The 16825-nt window shown below is 37.3% G+C and overlaps 1 protein-coding gene across 3 annotated transcripts; it reads right to left on the bottom strand.

The window, feature by feature from the left end:
• Window positions 1–2066: 2066 nt before the first annotated feature.
• On the bottom strand, window positions 2067–16091 carry LOC102599661 (uncharacterized). 3 transcript variants are annotated; one of them, XM_006342782.2, is made up of 7 exons: window positions 15549–16091; window positions 14096–14167; window positions 4707–4851; window positions 3839–4099; window positions 3395–3476; window positions 2966–3165; window positions 2067–2626 (listed from the first exon to the last, which is right to left on the bottom strand). In XM_006342782.2, the coding sequence occupies exons 1-7, from the start codon at window positions 15824–15826 to the stop codon at window positions 2300–2302; spliced, it is 1365 nt and encodes a 454-aa protein (XP_006342844.1). In that variant the 5' UTR covers window positions 15827–16091; the 3' UTR covers window positions 2067–2299. The 3 variants fall into 3 exon arrangements, with proteins under 3 accessions (XP_006342844.1, XP_006342845.1, XP_006342846.1); XM_006342783.2 differs by lacking the exon at window positions 14096–14167 and having other exon boundaries at window positions 15549–16089; XM_006342784.2 differs by lacking the exons at window positions 4707–4851; window positions 14096–14167 and having other exon boundaries at window positions 15554–16089.
• Window positions 16092–16825: the final 734 nt, after the last annotated feature.

Raw genomic sequence — 16825 nt, 5'->3', positions numbered from 1 at the left:
AATTTCCTGTTTAAAATAACAAATTCATTGTTCATACATTGAGTTTCGTTGGTATATAAGCTTTTTATTGAAATACCAAATAATTTACCAAAAATTTAACCATTTAAGTATCTTAAAATAACAGTCATGCAAATACCAAATTTTTTTACCATAAATTTAACCATTTAATTATCTTAAAAAACAGTCAAACAAATACCAAAATCTTACCAAAAAATTAACCATATAATTATTTTAAAAACAGTCAAACAAATACCAAAGTATTTATCAATTTTTTAACCAAATAATAAAAGTAAAAAAACAGTCAAAGTTTACATACCCTTAAAACAATATTTAAAATTTATGATTTTATTAGGTTACCATCAGTAAATGTATGAACTATTTTGCACATTATTATTTACACCAATTCACGTACTTAAAATTCACTAAAATATGTAACATAACTTTATTACGAGGTTCTAACTATATACCATAGATTGTCAAACTTGTAGTTATTGACACCACCAATTACACCAAATTATTTATAACTACACTCACTTTAATATACGTTCATAAGTAAGATACCATAATTTGACCAAATAATACACCAAATCATGCATCAGGCTATTTGTTTGCTGTCATCTATTAGTGACAATTATACCAGATCTAATACCTAAAAAATACAGAAATACATACTGAAAACTTATTGATATAAAATATTTGCTACCATACGGAACACATCATACCAATTAAACATAAACTTTAACAAAAAACAAATTTTACACATCAGTGTACAACAAAATCATACGAAATTGTTGAAATTACACCAAAATTTGGACGTTCCCGAATGTCAACCAAATTGTATGAATTAATTTACACCAAAATTGACAAAATATATAAAACGAATAACTACCAAAAAGTACAAAATAGATATTTGTGTAAAATCAAATTCAATCACAAAATAAAAAATCATAAGAACTATTTTTTATATAATTACCTGCTGAGTCCCATCGCCCGTTGTGTTGAATTAGAATTGAGAAATTATTGGTATGCATTTTTTTCAATAATCGTTTTTTGTTTGGCCGATTTTTTAAGTCAGAGAAAGGAGTTATGTTTTTGGTAGGAAACCTTTATTTATGGGAGATAATATATAGCATATTTGAATAAATTAGGGAAGGTAAAATTATTGGAGAAATTTATGGGAAGTGGGATAAGCATGGCTGATTTGGAAAATCTTTTTTTTTTAAATTTAAATTCTACTTTTGAAAAAAAAAGTATTGCTATATAATTGAAAAATAAAGTATTGCTATGTTGGTGTAAATACAATAGTTAATTTGTATACTTAAAAAATCCGCCCTTGATTTATTGACAGCAATGGGCCAAGCACAAAGAAAATCGAAAGGACTATTTAAAGGGAGCTGCATTGCAATCCAAGCTATTGAAAGTATTGGATGGGAGATGTAATATCTAAGAACATGATTATGCTAACCAACTAAATGCTCATCCCACGAATATCATTATGGTTCATGAGGATGATGACAATTTCTTATACTATGAATCTTGCATTCGGGGATATTTCCACATGAAAAAGATTATGGTCGTTGATGACACACTTTTATATGGTAAATATGAGGGTGTCTTATTGTTTATTGTTGTGTAGTAGGATACAGAAAATCATATTATCTAATTGCATTTATGTGGTGAACAAAGTGTGTGATGCATCTTGGACCTCCTTCTTCAAGAAGCTAAAGTCTATAATGATCGATGAACCAGAATTGTAAATCATCTCTAATATGCATATGAGCATAGCCAAGGATATTTTTAAGCTTTATCAGCAAGCTCCTCATGAACTTTGCATAAGGCATCTTGGTGAAAACCGCCACATCGAATGCACCAATTTCATATTTTGCTCTTCTTTTTATATTACAATATCACTTGGTCATAGCTACCACTCACAAATGTTAGTAAAAGAATTAAAATTCACACACAATGTATACATTTATGATACTAAAAATATATTTTATATTAAATCCAACATTATAATTTTAGCATAATAGAGCAATATCACGCTAGTTAATCATCCAATAATATGACAAAACACTTATAATTGAATGACACTGGCTTAAAAGCTTCCGATAACAAAGAAGATTAGAGCGAGAGAATCGTCCAATCCACATTCATGTATCAATAGCGAAAGGGGTAATTGGAGAAATTTTAAAAAATAAAATATTAAGTAACATATGTTTCTTGAAACCACATAAATATGCACAGCTGCATTCCTACTCAAGAGGTTACACTTGAGTAGCCGCACTGAAGCTCATCTTCACTTATCATCGCATTGTACACGTGTCTGAACCTCTATCTGGCTAAATCTCTGTAAGTTTTTGCTTCTCATACCATTGAGTTTCACAAGCTTACTCAGGATACATGCCATGGCAACCTTTGATCCCAAGTTAGAGAGCCCTCTAGACATGCAGATTGCACCACCCAGGAGCATTAGCATATTTGGCACCAGATTGTTTGATGGCTCTTTTCTTTGTTCCCTAGCATTGCATTCACGTGACACTCCACCGCAATAGTCACTACTCGTGCAGATTTCTGGATTGATTAAGCCCCTTGTGTGGTCCAAGGTGTCTAACCCAAGTGGAACCTTCATTTGAAGAGGGTGGGAAAGGGGTTAGGAAAGGGAAGATCAAAAAATTTTGTCAAGCAGCACGTTATACATTATTCTACTCATATTGGGAAGGCTAATTAATCCACGTAGGCAATAGTAGCAGCACGTTATCCTTGTACTTTCTTATCATTTTAGGAGGGAGGGAGGCCATTGAAGTAAAAAGGGAGAAAAATGACTTCGATAAGGAAAATGTTTCTGTTACGGTCACTGCCAGATTTGTCTTTTGTCATCCATTTTACTTAACTTTCCATTTCCTAACAAAAAGAATAATGAAAGTCCCACAATTAAGAACTTTAAAAGAAGCATAGCTCCCACCTTTTGAATTAACGTGACGGCACTCACACCTGAAGTCAATTGAGGATGGTGGTCAACGGCTGAGTATTGGCGAAGTGCATCATCCATTTTACAAACATAGCTCCATATGCCTTTTGCAAAGGCTAATTTTGCCATTTCAACGTTAAGACCAGCATCTTCTTGGTGTACCATTTGGATCTCACAGGCATTCCTACCAGAAACTGAAGGAAAATTCACAATGAAACAACTCAGTACTGCACCATCCTAGATTCCTAAAAGTACTACAGAAAACCATAATATTTTACTTTTATTCCTAGAAACCTGATAGAATTACAAAAAAAATCACAAAATGAGTCATGATTCCAACTATGTATATGCTGTCATGAGATGCTTAAATCAGTTTTTCTCACACAAGGAAAAAAAATAACAAGGAACAAATCAAAAACCTACCTTTCTTGATTCTCCAACCAGATCTAAAGAGCCTAACCCTGACATACTTCTTCCTTCTTTGTGCCAAAGGATATTCACATTCCTACTAGCAGTAAAACGCCAAAACTTAGCATACATAAACTAAGATATGTAACAGGAAAAATTGAAACAAGAATAGATACAATTATGAGTTGGGACACATGAATGATGAAAACTTATGTGAGAACACCAAACGCTTCCTCCTTCTTATCTCTTTTACTTTTTTAGGTTTGTGGGGGTGGTGGGGTGAGGGTGGGGTGGGGGGTATCATCCAATTGAAAGAATTCTAAACAAGTTCTAACTGCAATATTTATTTAACAGAAGACATTGCACCATTGAGAAAGATATCTCTCTAGAGTTAAGTTGGGAGAGTCAGTTCTATGAGAGCTTGATGTCCACTCAATGTCAAACTTTATTAAGTACTACCTTGGTAAAACAGTAGAAGGATCCATCACTGCCTTCCCACACTCTCCACGCTAATATGTACTCTCTGGGAGTCAATAATGGAAACTTTTTTATCATGAGTCCAATTTCAGTTCCACTGCTTGAATCCACCTGCAACTGCTTATGCTCAATCAAGGTTTTGTCCCAAATTTTCCGGAAATCATTGTCCATGTAAAAATCTCTTATCATCTCAACAGAGCAATTTTCAAATACAGTGACACTTAGATATTTAAGAGGCGCATCCTGCAGAACAGAAGAGATCAAACATGGGTATCATCACCTCAGTACTGATACAGATAGTAGTAACTTTTTTCGATAAGTTAGACAACGATAAGAATTACTAAATAAATACATTTAAAATAAGGCAATCCAGATACTTTGTATCACTTCGCATAATAAAATAGCATTAAACAGAAGGTGAAACCAAGAATCATTTATTGCACAGCTGTAGATACAAGTGCTCGTGCTTATGAAAATGCATGCTCATACAGGCTTGCAAGTTTTGTATTCTGTTCTTTGACCCCATTCAGTCACTTTAGATCCTTTATAAGTATCAATGGGAGCACTGCCTACAGTTGGTTACTCCATTTTCTTTTAAGAGCTTCAAAGGTAGATAAGTACATTAACAAAAGGTGAAAGAAGTCACTTTTGTGATTAATAGTTCACCTAATGGACACACTTCTTCTGTTTCTTTACAAGCCCAGCTTATTGATAGCTTCAGACATGAGGCATAAATATGCTATTCTGAATTTTGAGAAAATAGGCAATTCAGCAAGTCCCTAAGAGATAAAAGCAGAGACCGCTATAATATTAAAAACACAGTACATAAAGAGATAATCTGAGCAAGCACCTTCAGTTTACAACACTGTGCACAGTAGGAAAAACGATCTGTTCTCCGGTTAATGACATCTTCCCATTTCTCATTAGCTTGAAATTTCTTATTTACGACATCAATCAAATTCTTCAGATCTAGATCAGATATCACTGTAGTGATCCTGAGAATAATAAATGAGATATTAGGATGCTTAGGGACTAACAAATACAGCCACATTTGCAAGTTAAAAGCAACTGAAGACAAGGCTCACATAGGAGAACCATATCTACTACTAGAGCATGGAAATTCTTCATATACTGCAATAGTGAGCCCAACTCACAAGGAGTCCTACCAATATGTCGCTCTTCAAGACGAGACATCTAATCATCTATTTCAAGTTCGAAGAGCCTGGGTACACCTGACAATAAACAAAAAAAATAAAATGCTAAATATTTAGTTGAAAGAAATCTTTATTTCCTCAAAAGGATAATACAAATTATTTTCATAACCATGAACCCTGCAACCTGAACTGATCCTTGGTGCAACCCCAGCTCAACTGGGAAGTGCTCCAAGTCTCTTCTCATCGTTCTAACCTGAGTTTTGGCTCCATCATACACATCCTTTATCGCCCTAATGTAAGCCACTGGTACACCTCTGCTTCCAAGCATCTCCAAATGACTTCTCTCCAGGACTTTGTCGTAAGCCTTTTCAAAATCAATGAATACCACACGTAAGTCACTCTTCCTTTCCCAATATTTCTTCACCAGTCTCCTCACAAGATGGATGGCTTTTGTAGTCGATAGCCTCGGCAAGAATACAAATTGGTTCTCAAAAATTGACACATCTCGCCTACCCTCATCTGCTCGATTCTTTCCCAAACTTTTTTAGTTTGGCCGAGCAACTTGATACCCATGTAATTGTTACAATTTGGATATCACTCTTGTTCTTGTACAACAGAACCATTGTACTCCACCTCCACCTCCACTCCTCGGGCATTTTTGTTATCTTAATAATTGACATTAAACAAACTATTTAACCACATCATACTTGTCTACTCATGTCTATGTTTTTCCAAAACTCCATCGGACTCTCATATAGTCTGGTCGCTCTTCCCCTGCACTAACTACTATAAGCGCGCTTAACCTCCTCAACCCTAATACACCCACAGTACCCAAAATCTCAATATCTCTCAGAGTGCTCCAAATCACCTAACAGAATGTCTCTATTCCCTTCTTCGTTCAATAGTTTGTAGAAGTAAGTTTGTCATCTTTGTTTAATAAGGATCTCTTCTACCAACACCATGTCTTCTTCATCCTTGATACACTTCACTTGATTTAGGTCTCGGGCCTTCTCTCTCACCTTCGCGAGCCTTTACAGTTTCTTATCTCAGCCTCTGTCTCCTAGTTCAGCATATAGTTGTTTGAAAATTGTCGTCTTTACTACTTTAACCACTAACTTAGCCTCCGTTTTCGTTGCCTTATAGATTTCCTTATGCGTCTGTATTTCCTCCTCGTCCTTCATTTTACCAACTTTGCATAAGCAATCGTTTTGCTTCCACTTAGCCTTGAGCTTCTCCATTCCACCACCAACCCCCCCCCCTCCCGACCACCAAAGTTACCCCTCAACACCTATAGTACCTCTCTAGTTGCTTCCCTAATGCAACTAGTTGTCTTATCCCCCATGTTGTACACATCTCCAGAACTCCTCCAAGCCCCCATCGTCATCAACTTCTCTCTCATTTACGGAGAGAGGGCAGGGGTCAAGCTACCTCATTGATTACTTAGTCAAAAATTAATCTTTTTCCTACTTGCTCGTCAATCCAAGTCCATCACCAAAAGCTTATGTCGGGTAGTAAGATTCTCACTTGGGATAATCTTACCATCTTTACAAAGGCCTCTATTACCCTTTCTCAAGAGTAAGTAATCTATCTGAGTTTTAGCTAGAAGGAAAAGACAAATGGCAGAAAGAAATCATCCTTCGTTCTGCCAAATCAATAGCCCAAGATTTTGGTTTCTTCTTTCTTCTTGAAAATGAAAAAGAAACCATTCATACTCTCATGACTTAATGGACAACTTTCAAACGGTTCAAAGGAAAATTTTGTATGAGTCTGCATAATCTCGAATGTTATTAATTCTGGTACATAGACCAAATAATACAATACAAGCAAAGTTCTAACATTCATAGAGTCCTTGGACACGTTTAGAAATCATCCTTTGTTCTAGGCCTATTAGAACTACAAGAAGCTCTTAGCTGATCTTTATAGGCAAAAAAGCACAACTTTCAAATGGTTCAAAAGAAAATTTTGTACGCGTCTGTATAATCTCAAATGTTATCAATTCTGGTACATCGATCAAATAATACAATGCAAGCAAAAGTTCCAACATTCATAGAGTCCTTGGACTCGTTTAGAAATCATCCTTTGTTCTAGGCCTATTAGAACCAGAAGATGCTCTTAGCTAATCTTCATAGGCAAAAATGGACAACTTTCAAACAGTTCAAAGGAAAATTTTGTATGAGTCTGCATAATCTCGAATGTTATCAATTCAGGTACATAGACCAAATAATACAATGCAAGCAAAAGTTCCAACATTCATTGAGTCCTTGGACTCATTTAGAAATCATCCTTTGTTCTAGGCCTATTAGAACTAGAAGATGCTCTTAGCTGATCTTCATAGGCAAAAGAGTAGCTATGCTACTTAAGTGATGCCCAAGTCTAATTATTCTTTAGAAAATTTATATAGTTTGCAATCCAACTTGAATTGTTCACCGGCCAGGTGTCATAGTTGTACTTGTAAGAACATACAAGAAGCAAAAACCATTTGACTCAACAAGTGGCAAGCGTAGAGAGGACTACAATCAACCATTGAGTCGGTCAAGGCCAATAGACTAAGGATTCGTTAGACCACTCGAAAGCAACACCCAGAACCCGCCTTACTCACACTAAACAACAAGAACATAGAGGATCCATCCGAGGAAGTTTAAAGTGTACAAAAAAAAGACAACTCAAATGACGATTATGCCCCGAGATATAAAAGTAAAGGAAAGAGAATAAGGGAAGGTGCCAAGTAGTTGATTGCACATTACTAAGGCAAGGAATAAGACATCTGGAGAAGGGATGCCAAAAAATGGCTTCTATTTCATCTGGAGCAAAGTCAATAGTATTCCCAATACCCTTTCTCTCTCCTACTTCCTAGGAGAGAGAAGCCCAGCTTTTTCGGTTACTCCCACCGGAATCAACCCTTTTTTTTCAAGCCAACAATAATCACCCACTGTGATTATTGATAAACCACTCTCTGATAGAATGGAGGAAAATCGAATCTATTTCAACGTAGGTTTTAAGTCTTTCGATATCACCAGATGGGATAATGACAAAGGCGAATGGTACGAATGGGTAGAGAGAAGCAAAAAGATGATGCACAGATTTTCTATGAGTAGGAAGGTGACAGAATGGATCTGCCAATGCTTAAGAGAAGCATCCAAGGAGAAAAAGAAGGAGACAAGATGATGGAGAATGGCTGAGCATGAGTCAGAGCACTACTGCACAAGAAAGCATAATATACATGGGAGGTTCATAAACATCATAACATTATATAGATGGGGAAGGTCTGGAATTATAATACCAGAGTTGGCATTGAATGCTGGGTGGTTGGACATTGCTTTGAAGATTGACAGATTCATTAAATGTTAGCAGGTAAAGGTGAAAATACCTAGCACTAGGGTGGTCTTGGATTACCCCTACGCTACTCCTATTCAAGATAGTAAATGGCAATCTAGGAATTTACGCAATGCAGAGATAAAAAATATGAGGGGCACTGTAGAAATCCTAGATAAAATAGAAGCACAGGAAGGCGACCTTTTATCTAGATGTCTAGTAGGTTTTGTAGTGAGAAGCCTACAGCGAGGCCAACTCTAGCAGATTTAAGAAGATGGTCATCTTCCAACTGGAAGAACGTCTTCGGAATGAACATATACGAGTTGAATGATGAGAGATTTCTGTTTGAGTTTCCAAACAAAAACATGGCAGAGCAGATTATACAGGGCCAGTAGAGATGGAAGACGTGCAACCTTCATCTCGAATGGTGGACACCAACAACCGACTGTATTTCTAAGTCTGCTTCTATTAAAGAAACATGGATCAGAGCAGTGGGGATCCCCTACACCTATGGTCAAAGAAGGTCTTCCAAGAGATAGGCGAGATCTGTGGAGGTTGGGTGGCTACGGAGGAGGAAACAAAGCTGAAAAATCGTATGAAGTGGGCGAGGATCCAGGTTGCAAACGATGGTAGAAAAATCCCGAAAGAGGTGGTTGTGTCGTGGAACGACATAAAATTCTACTTTCAAATCTGGCCGGAATGTTCGCCAAGATTTGAAATTATGCTGGAAAACGATAAGGGGAAAGATGACACCTTTTGCCCAGTCCAGCGATTTAACCAAAGGGTTTTAGGGGAGAGGATCTGTGATGTTGATAGCGAATCCCATCAACTTAGGGACTTTTCAACACTGCAACACGTGGCCCCTGCAAATAAAGTCACAATGTCATCTCATGAAGGGCACGTGAGCCATTTAAATGAGGGGTATGTGAGTCATTTAAAGGAAATCTCAAAGGAGTGTTATAAGTCTGGGCCAAATAATTCACAGGCTTGGTGCATAGGCCCAGATGTGGCGGCCCAAGTTATTGTTAACAACTATCAAGGGGAAATAGAAGGCTTGTTAACAACCCAGAGATTTTTCGATTGCGTTGAGGAAATAAGAGCACAAAGAGTCGTACTTGGCGAGAACAGTCCAACATTCTCAAGGATAGTGGGAAAATCCGCAGAGATAATGGGGATAGAGAGACTTCGTGGAGGTTGAAGACACTGATAAACAGGTGGAAAGCAATCAAGCAATAGCTGAGATTGATCATGATAACAATAGGGTAATATTACAAAATCCTATTACAGAGATAGTATCTCAACTGGGAAATTGATGAAGCAGAGCCTATTATGTCACAACAACAACAGTTCATAATGCAGGGGAAGGAAAAAGAAACCTCGAATTGGGTACAACAAAACCTAATTAAATTGGGGAAAATCTTCGGGGTTGATTTTCAAGGCCACGAGGAGGAGGCCATGGAACTATTGCTACAAATAGATAGTTGTAGGCTGGCAAGAAGACAAGAACAGTGCAGTGAAATCAAAAAGTCAAAGACTAAGGGAGTGCAAGAATTTTAAAGAATTTGATATGCTTTGACGTCAAGTTCAAAAGCTCAAGAACAGAGGAAATGGGAGGGAATGCAAGTACTAGTTGCGGATGAAGATAAAGCTAGTCTCTTGGAATGTTAGGGGACTAAATGATAGAGACAAGAGAAGATTGGTGAATAGTATGATATGGGGGTGGAAGGCAGACATCATATGTCTTCAAGAAACAAAACTAGAAGGCAATGTTATAGAGGTAGCCAAACAGGTCTGGGGAGGCAGATGGATCAGACAAGCATACCTAGAGTCCAACGGAACAAGAGGGGGGATTTTAATGATGTGGGATGAGAGTGCTTGGAAGGGAGAAATTCTAGAAATAGGGGCATACTCTATCACCTGTAAATTTGAGTCTCAAACAGAAGACTTCAAATGTCACATTACAGGAGTGTATGCTCCCAATTGTTACAAGGAAAGAAAATTAGTGTGGGAAGAAGTGGGTGCTGTAAGAGGTTTGGTGGAAGGGCCGTGGGAAGTTTGTGGGGATTTCAATGCAGTTAGATACATATCTGAGAAGAAGAATTATATGAGCAGAACAAAGGGGATGAAGGAATTCTCAGACTTTATTAAAGACATGAAACTAGTTGATCTACAACTAGAGGATAGTACATACACCTGGTTCAAAGGGGATCAACATGAAGCAGCCTCCAGGATTGACAGAATACTAATTTCCAAGGACTGGGATGACAAGTTTCAAAATCTAAAACAGATTCCTCTCCAAAGGCTGAACTCTATCATATACCAATAGCTTTACTTGGGGGTTCTTGGGAAAGGAACAAAGGCTATTTCAAATTTGAAAATTGGTGGTTGAAAGCTGAGGGTTTCATTGATACAATTAGGGAGTGGTGGTCATCTTTCAACTTCACTGGAAGACCTGACTATATATTGGCATGCAAACTAAGAGCTTTGAAGAGCAAACTCAAAGAATGGAGGAAAGGGGAAGAGGGAAACTTGACCATTTAGAGGAAGAAACTGTTGGAACAGATGGCTAACTTAGATGCTGACAGGAAGGGCAGAACTCTCACTATTGAAGAATCTGCATTAAAAGATGAGTTGCTGTTGAAGTATGAAGAGTTGATTAAGAAGGAGGAAATATCCTGAAGGCAAAAATCTAGGGCTCTTTGGCTGAAAGAAGGTGATAAGAATACTAAGTTCTTTCACAAGACTGCAAATGCACACAGAAGATATAACAACATTGACTAGCTTGTAATACAAAGAGAAGTGACTCAAGAGCCAAACTTAATTAGTGAGGAGATTGTTGATTACTACACTAGGCTATAAAAGGAAACTACTCAGTGGAGACCCAGGTATCAAAATGTACAATGCCCAGTTATAACAGAAGAAGAAAAACAGATGCTTCAGAGTAATTTTGAAGAAAGTGAAGTTCTAAGGTGTTTAAAGTTATGTGCAGTTATAAAGCAGCAGGTCCAGATGGCTTTACTATGGGGTTCTTCATTACATGTTGGGATGTGGTTAAGCAAGACATCATGGACACTTTCCAAAACTTCTATGAGCAAGAAGTATTTGAGAAGAGCTTTAATGCAACATTCATAGCCTTTATACCCAAGAAGAAAGGTGCCAAGGAGTTAAGAGATTTTAGGCCAATTAGCCTAATTGGCAGTATATACAAACTGATCTCTAAAGTCTTGACTGAGAGACTGAAAAGGGTGGTAGACAAGTTGATAGACTCACAACAAATGACATTTATTAAAGGGAGGCAGATAATGGATGCAGTTTTGATTGCAAATGAAGCTATAGATTCAAGAAATAAACAAAAGAAACCTGGGGTACTATGTAAGTTGGATATAGAAAAAGCTTATGATCATGTTAACTGGAAGTACCTAGTGAAGATGCTGGAAATGATGGGTTTTGGGCAAAAGTGGTTGAATTGGGTGAAATATTGTATCTCAACAGTTAGCTTCTCAATTCTCATCAATGGTAATCCTGTAGGATTCTTCCAAACACAAAGAGGACTCAGACAAGGTGATCCCTTGTCCCTTTTTTTGTTCCTGATCACTATGGAAGGCTTAAATAACATGATAAAAACAGCAAACATGAGAGGGTGGTTAAGGGGTTTTGAGGTGGCTAGAGAAGATACTGAGAGCTTGGAAGTTAACACACTTACAATATGCAGATGACACTTTGATATTTTGTGATGCTGAGGAGGAACAACTTAAATACCTAAGAGTGATTCTAGTCCTGTTTGAAGGTATATCTGGGATAAAAATTAACTGGAGAAAGAGTGTGATGTACCCTATTAATGAGGTGAACAATATGAGAGGGTTAGTTTCAATCTTGGGAGGTGAAATAGGAGCACTACCAACTACTTACTTGGGAATGCCTTAAGGAGCCAATTCTAAATCCATAGAAATATGGAACATTGTTATTGAGAAATGTGAGAAGAAACTAGCCAAGTGGAAGACACAATATTTATCCATGGATGGTAGACTGACCCTAATCAACTCAGTACTTGATGCCTTACCAACGTATATGATGTCCCTCTTTCCTATTCCAGGAGGGGTCATCAAGAGGTTGGATAGCATCAGGAGAAAATTCTTGTGGAAGGGTAACAAGGAGAAAAAAAGCTTTCACTTGGTAAAATGAAAGGAGGTGTTGACTGGAAAAAAGAATGGAGGGATGGGGATAAAGAATCTACAAATCCAAAGCAAGGCCCTAAGTATGAAATGGTTATGGAAGTATGCAAATAATAACCAGTTGTTGTGGAGAAAGGTGATTGGAGCCAAATATGAGGAAGAGGACAACTAGATTACTAGAGAAGTGACCACTCTTTATGGAGTTAGCCTTTGGAGGTCCATCAGGAGTCTGTGGAATGAAGTTAAAAACAACTCAAAGATAAAAGTTTTGGATGGAAGACCAGATTTTTGAAAGATAACTGGCATGAGAGTGGTAACATGGAAATACTTTTCCCAGACATTTACAACCTAGTTTTGTCCCAACAAAGTACCATAATAGAGATATGGTCCCCACAATGATGAAATTTCATTTTCAGAAGACATCTGAATGACTGGGAGATCATGAGAGTTGCTGAATTTTTCAACTTGGTGGACACTTTCAATGGTTTGCAGACATGTGAGGATGTTCTATGGTGGACAGGTGATGGCAGGGGAGAGTTCAAAGTCAACAAAGCCTACAAGATGATGGACCAAACAAACCAGCAAGGTACAAAATGTCCTTGGAAACAAATTTGGAAGAGTAGGATACCTCACAAAGTTTCATGCTTTGTTTGGTTAATGGCTAAGAAAGTAGTCCTTACTCAGGACAATGTCATGAAGAGGGGGATAACCTTGTGCTCCAGATGTTTCCTATGTGGTGAAACAAATGAGACTGTCAACCATCTATTTTTACATTGCAGGTTCACCCGACAATTATGGAGAATTTTTATCAGCCTGAAAGGCATTCCCTGGACCATGCCTAGGGAAGTGACTAGGGCCTTAATGAGCTGGGAGGGAGAAGGGGTCCATGCAAAAGACAAAAGGCGATGGAGAATTATCCCTAGTGCTATATGGTGGACTATCTGGAAAGAGAGGAATTCAAGATGTTTTGAGAGCTTAGTGAACAGTGTGCAAAAAGTTAGCTTAACTGCATTCTTTTTCTAGTTTTTTGGTGTAACCAGTTATACTCAAATTACACTATCTCCATTATTGATGTCCTAGACTCAATCTAGTCGTAGAGAAGTGAAATTGGGAGTACATTTGTATATAAGGTTTCAATACAACCTATGTATTGTTTTGTGATATAATACAAGTTACCAAGTTCAAAAAAAAAGACCATCGAGTTCGAATTTCCAACTATAAACAAATGTAGCGAAATCACCTCCATTCTCAATTTCTATTGCGACAGAGGGAGGTATCATAATAGAGTAAAATCACAATTAGAGTTAGTCTCAATAAAAGGAAGAATTCAATCTCCTTCTTTCTGATCTTAATGGCCTTACAGCGAACGTAAGAGCAAAAAAATCTCAACTCCCCAATCTCCCAAAGTAAGGAGTGAACCTTCTTTTCTAAGGAGTGAACCTTCTTTTTTATTCAATCTTATCTATTACTGCTTTCAAATTGGCTGAAAGAGTATTTTGATGTCACTTAAGAGAAGTACAGGGAAGTGTAGGAATATTCTCACTACCACTGAAAGTGCGATAGTCCTTCAAGCAAGGGACTTGGGCAAACAAAGTCCTTACTCGTATTCCACTAACAACTCGCAAATTGTATAGAGCTTTTTCCTATCCTTTCCGCATAGACTTGCTTCGCACCTGTATCAAAAGTCAATTAAGCTTTACTCTTCAGTAAGAATGATAAAGCATTTCGCAAGCTTGAATCCCTACAAAAAGCACGTCCCAACAATTTAGTTTGAAAAGAAAAACAGTGGGGTAGAAGTTAATTTCTATTGAATTGAGTAAGATTCTTTTTAGTAGAAGATGCCCATCAAAAAGAATTTTTGAGAGGATGATAAAAAAGAAGGGGATTTTCCTATTGATTAACCTCTGAAGTTGATAAGATCCAAAGAAGTCTATACCTGCGGATGGAAAAGGAGATTCTACGTGAACATTTCTAACAGTGATTTCTCCTCCAACAATCAAGTAACTAGCACTGGTTATTCTAGCAAGAGCTCTTACTCTATCATCACTAGTATCATCAACTCCAATTATAGTAGTGGGAATGTCTTCACCTCTAGATATTGCATTAACAGTTTCTATTGCATCAACGGTGGAAATGGAGAGTAGGCTCAAAATATAATAGCTTGAACTGCTTAGGCACTTTGCACATAAGTAAAGAGTAGAAACGCAAGAAAATAAGATGTGAAACCTATAGAGACGTAGCCTAAGACTTTCTTCTCCAACTCACTCAATCGATAGGTTGAGGCAATCAACTAGAAATCGACCAAAATGGCCTATCAAGCCTTAGAAGTCAAAGCATGTATCACATATCATCATGCATTGCTTATTAGTTGTAGTAGTTGCATAGGAAACATAAAGCATATAGTACTTTTTTCCATTGTCAAGCATCAAATGGTTGTCTCTCCTCTCTCGAGCCTTTTCTCCCTCTCTCAAGCCTTTTCTCACTAGGCCACGATTGATAGTCGTTCGACCTGGGAAAGTGCAACCACCCGTCAAAAAGATCAACTCTTCTTTCTTATAATCTCACTCTCAATCCTCTTTTTATTTGAGCACAATTGGTTGCTCACAATTTGAATTTATTATTGCAAGGAAAGAACGAGCTTCAATCTTACAATTCTTACCCCCAATTTTTGTACTCACATTTTGGCAACTCTCTTTGTTGCACACTTGCACTATTTTATTTCTCACTTGATAACTCACTTCTTGGTTGATGAGCACTCATCTTTTACTTGATTACACATACATGTCAAATCTGTTATTTTGTTATGGAAGGACCTAGTGAGATATTTCTCAACTACTTCATTCTAGAGGTTCTAGAATTTTGCTTCTACTACTCTTTTGACTATTTAAGATTCTTCATGAAATATCTTAATTAAATATTAATGAGGTTGGTGATGAATTTCTGATATAATACTTACCAATGAACATAAAATTTATTCCGAAAATGACATGGTACAGGCTACTATGGAGCTTCTACAGTTGTGCACAAACCTACCTATATTAGAAGAAAAAATACCTTACATCAGAAGGAGTAGAGGGAGCGACATCAGGATGACCATTGGATTGGGCATGTGGATTCGCAGCAGATCGTTCTCTAAATCCGAAGACGACGGATAGGAAAGACAAGGCAAATGGAAGGCGAGAGTTCAGCAAATGACATGTCAGTATGATCACTATGACCGCCAGGGTATACCCGTAAGTACACGAAGACAACGACCATCCGTTTCCTCCTCGATCCATCTTCTCTTTCCAAAGTTCTGACACTAATGGTGAAGGCCAAATCGCAGTGCACATTCTCTGTGTTTGCTATATGCAACTGGTCAGCCTATAAATTTTCGTCCTCCTTGGATTTGGAATCCAGCACTCCTAGGATTTCTTCAGCATCGCCCTTCCACAACTACTGTTCTATCGCTAGGGGTTCACCTAAATGAGAAAGTTTGGCCTTCACCCTACAAACTGGATAAACCCATCCTCACGGTGATCCATACATCGTCCCCTCTTTTGTTTTGGGGGAATTTCCCAATATTCTTTTTTTTATTTATTTTTGGTTTCTCACAGGTTCCCTCATTTGAGATGATAAGCCCACATTTGCTAAGTCCGGAGCCCAATTATGTCAAGATTATTATTTTTTTTGTATTCTGAGATATGCTATAAATATTATCATAGTTTATTGGGGCAATTGAGTTTAACATTATGCAAAAAAAATTAATTAAATGCCTGGGTATGCGAAGTTCATGAAAGATATGGTGACAAAGAAAAGATCTGTGAGTTTTGAAGATGATGATAGATTGCAGCATTGTAGCGCTATTGCTACAAGATCTCATGTGCAGAAAAAGGAAGACCCTGGTGCTTTCACGATTCCATGTACTATAGGGCTGCTACACTTTGCTAAGGCATTGTGTGATCTTGGGGCTAGCATCAACCTCATGCCTTTGTCTATTTACAACAAGTTGGGTTCTTTACTTGATAACGATCGCTTATACTTCTGTAAGGAGGTGTAATTTGAGCGTATCAAATATCAGTAGAAATATATTTTTAAAAAAATGTGAAAATCAAATAAAGGGGATGAGTTTTACAAATAGATCTCAAAAAAATACGGAGAATCAAATTTTTTTTGCGTCAATCTGATATTTGAACCCAAAGTTACAATCATTTTAAAATTCACCATATTAAAGAGATTGATTGAGAATTGAAAATAAAATTTCAAACGGCCATAACTTTGGCCTCGGATGTCCGTTTCAATCATTTTTTTTTAATCTGCGTATTATTTCGATATCTACGCAACCAAACTGC

The sequence above is a fragment of the Solanum tuberosum genome, unplaced genomic scaffold (assembly GCF_000226075.1).
Source record: "Solanum tuberosum cultivar DM 1-3 516 R44 unplaced genomic scaffold, SolTub_3.0 scf00040, whole genome shotgun sequence".
In the NCBI taxonomy this organism is placed as follows: domain Eukaryota; kingdom Viridiplantae; phylum Streptophyta; class Magnoliopsida; order Solanales; family Solanaceae; genus Solanum; species Solanum tuberosum.
This window is presented reverse-complemented; position numbering and strand designations above follow the sequence as displayed.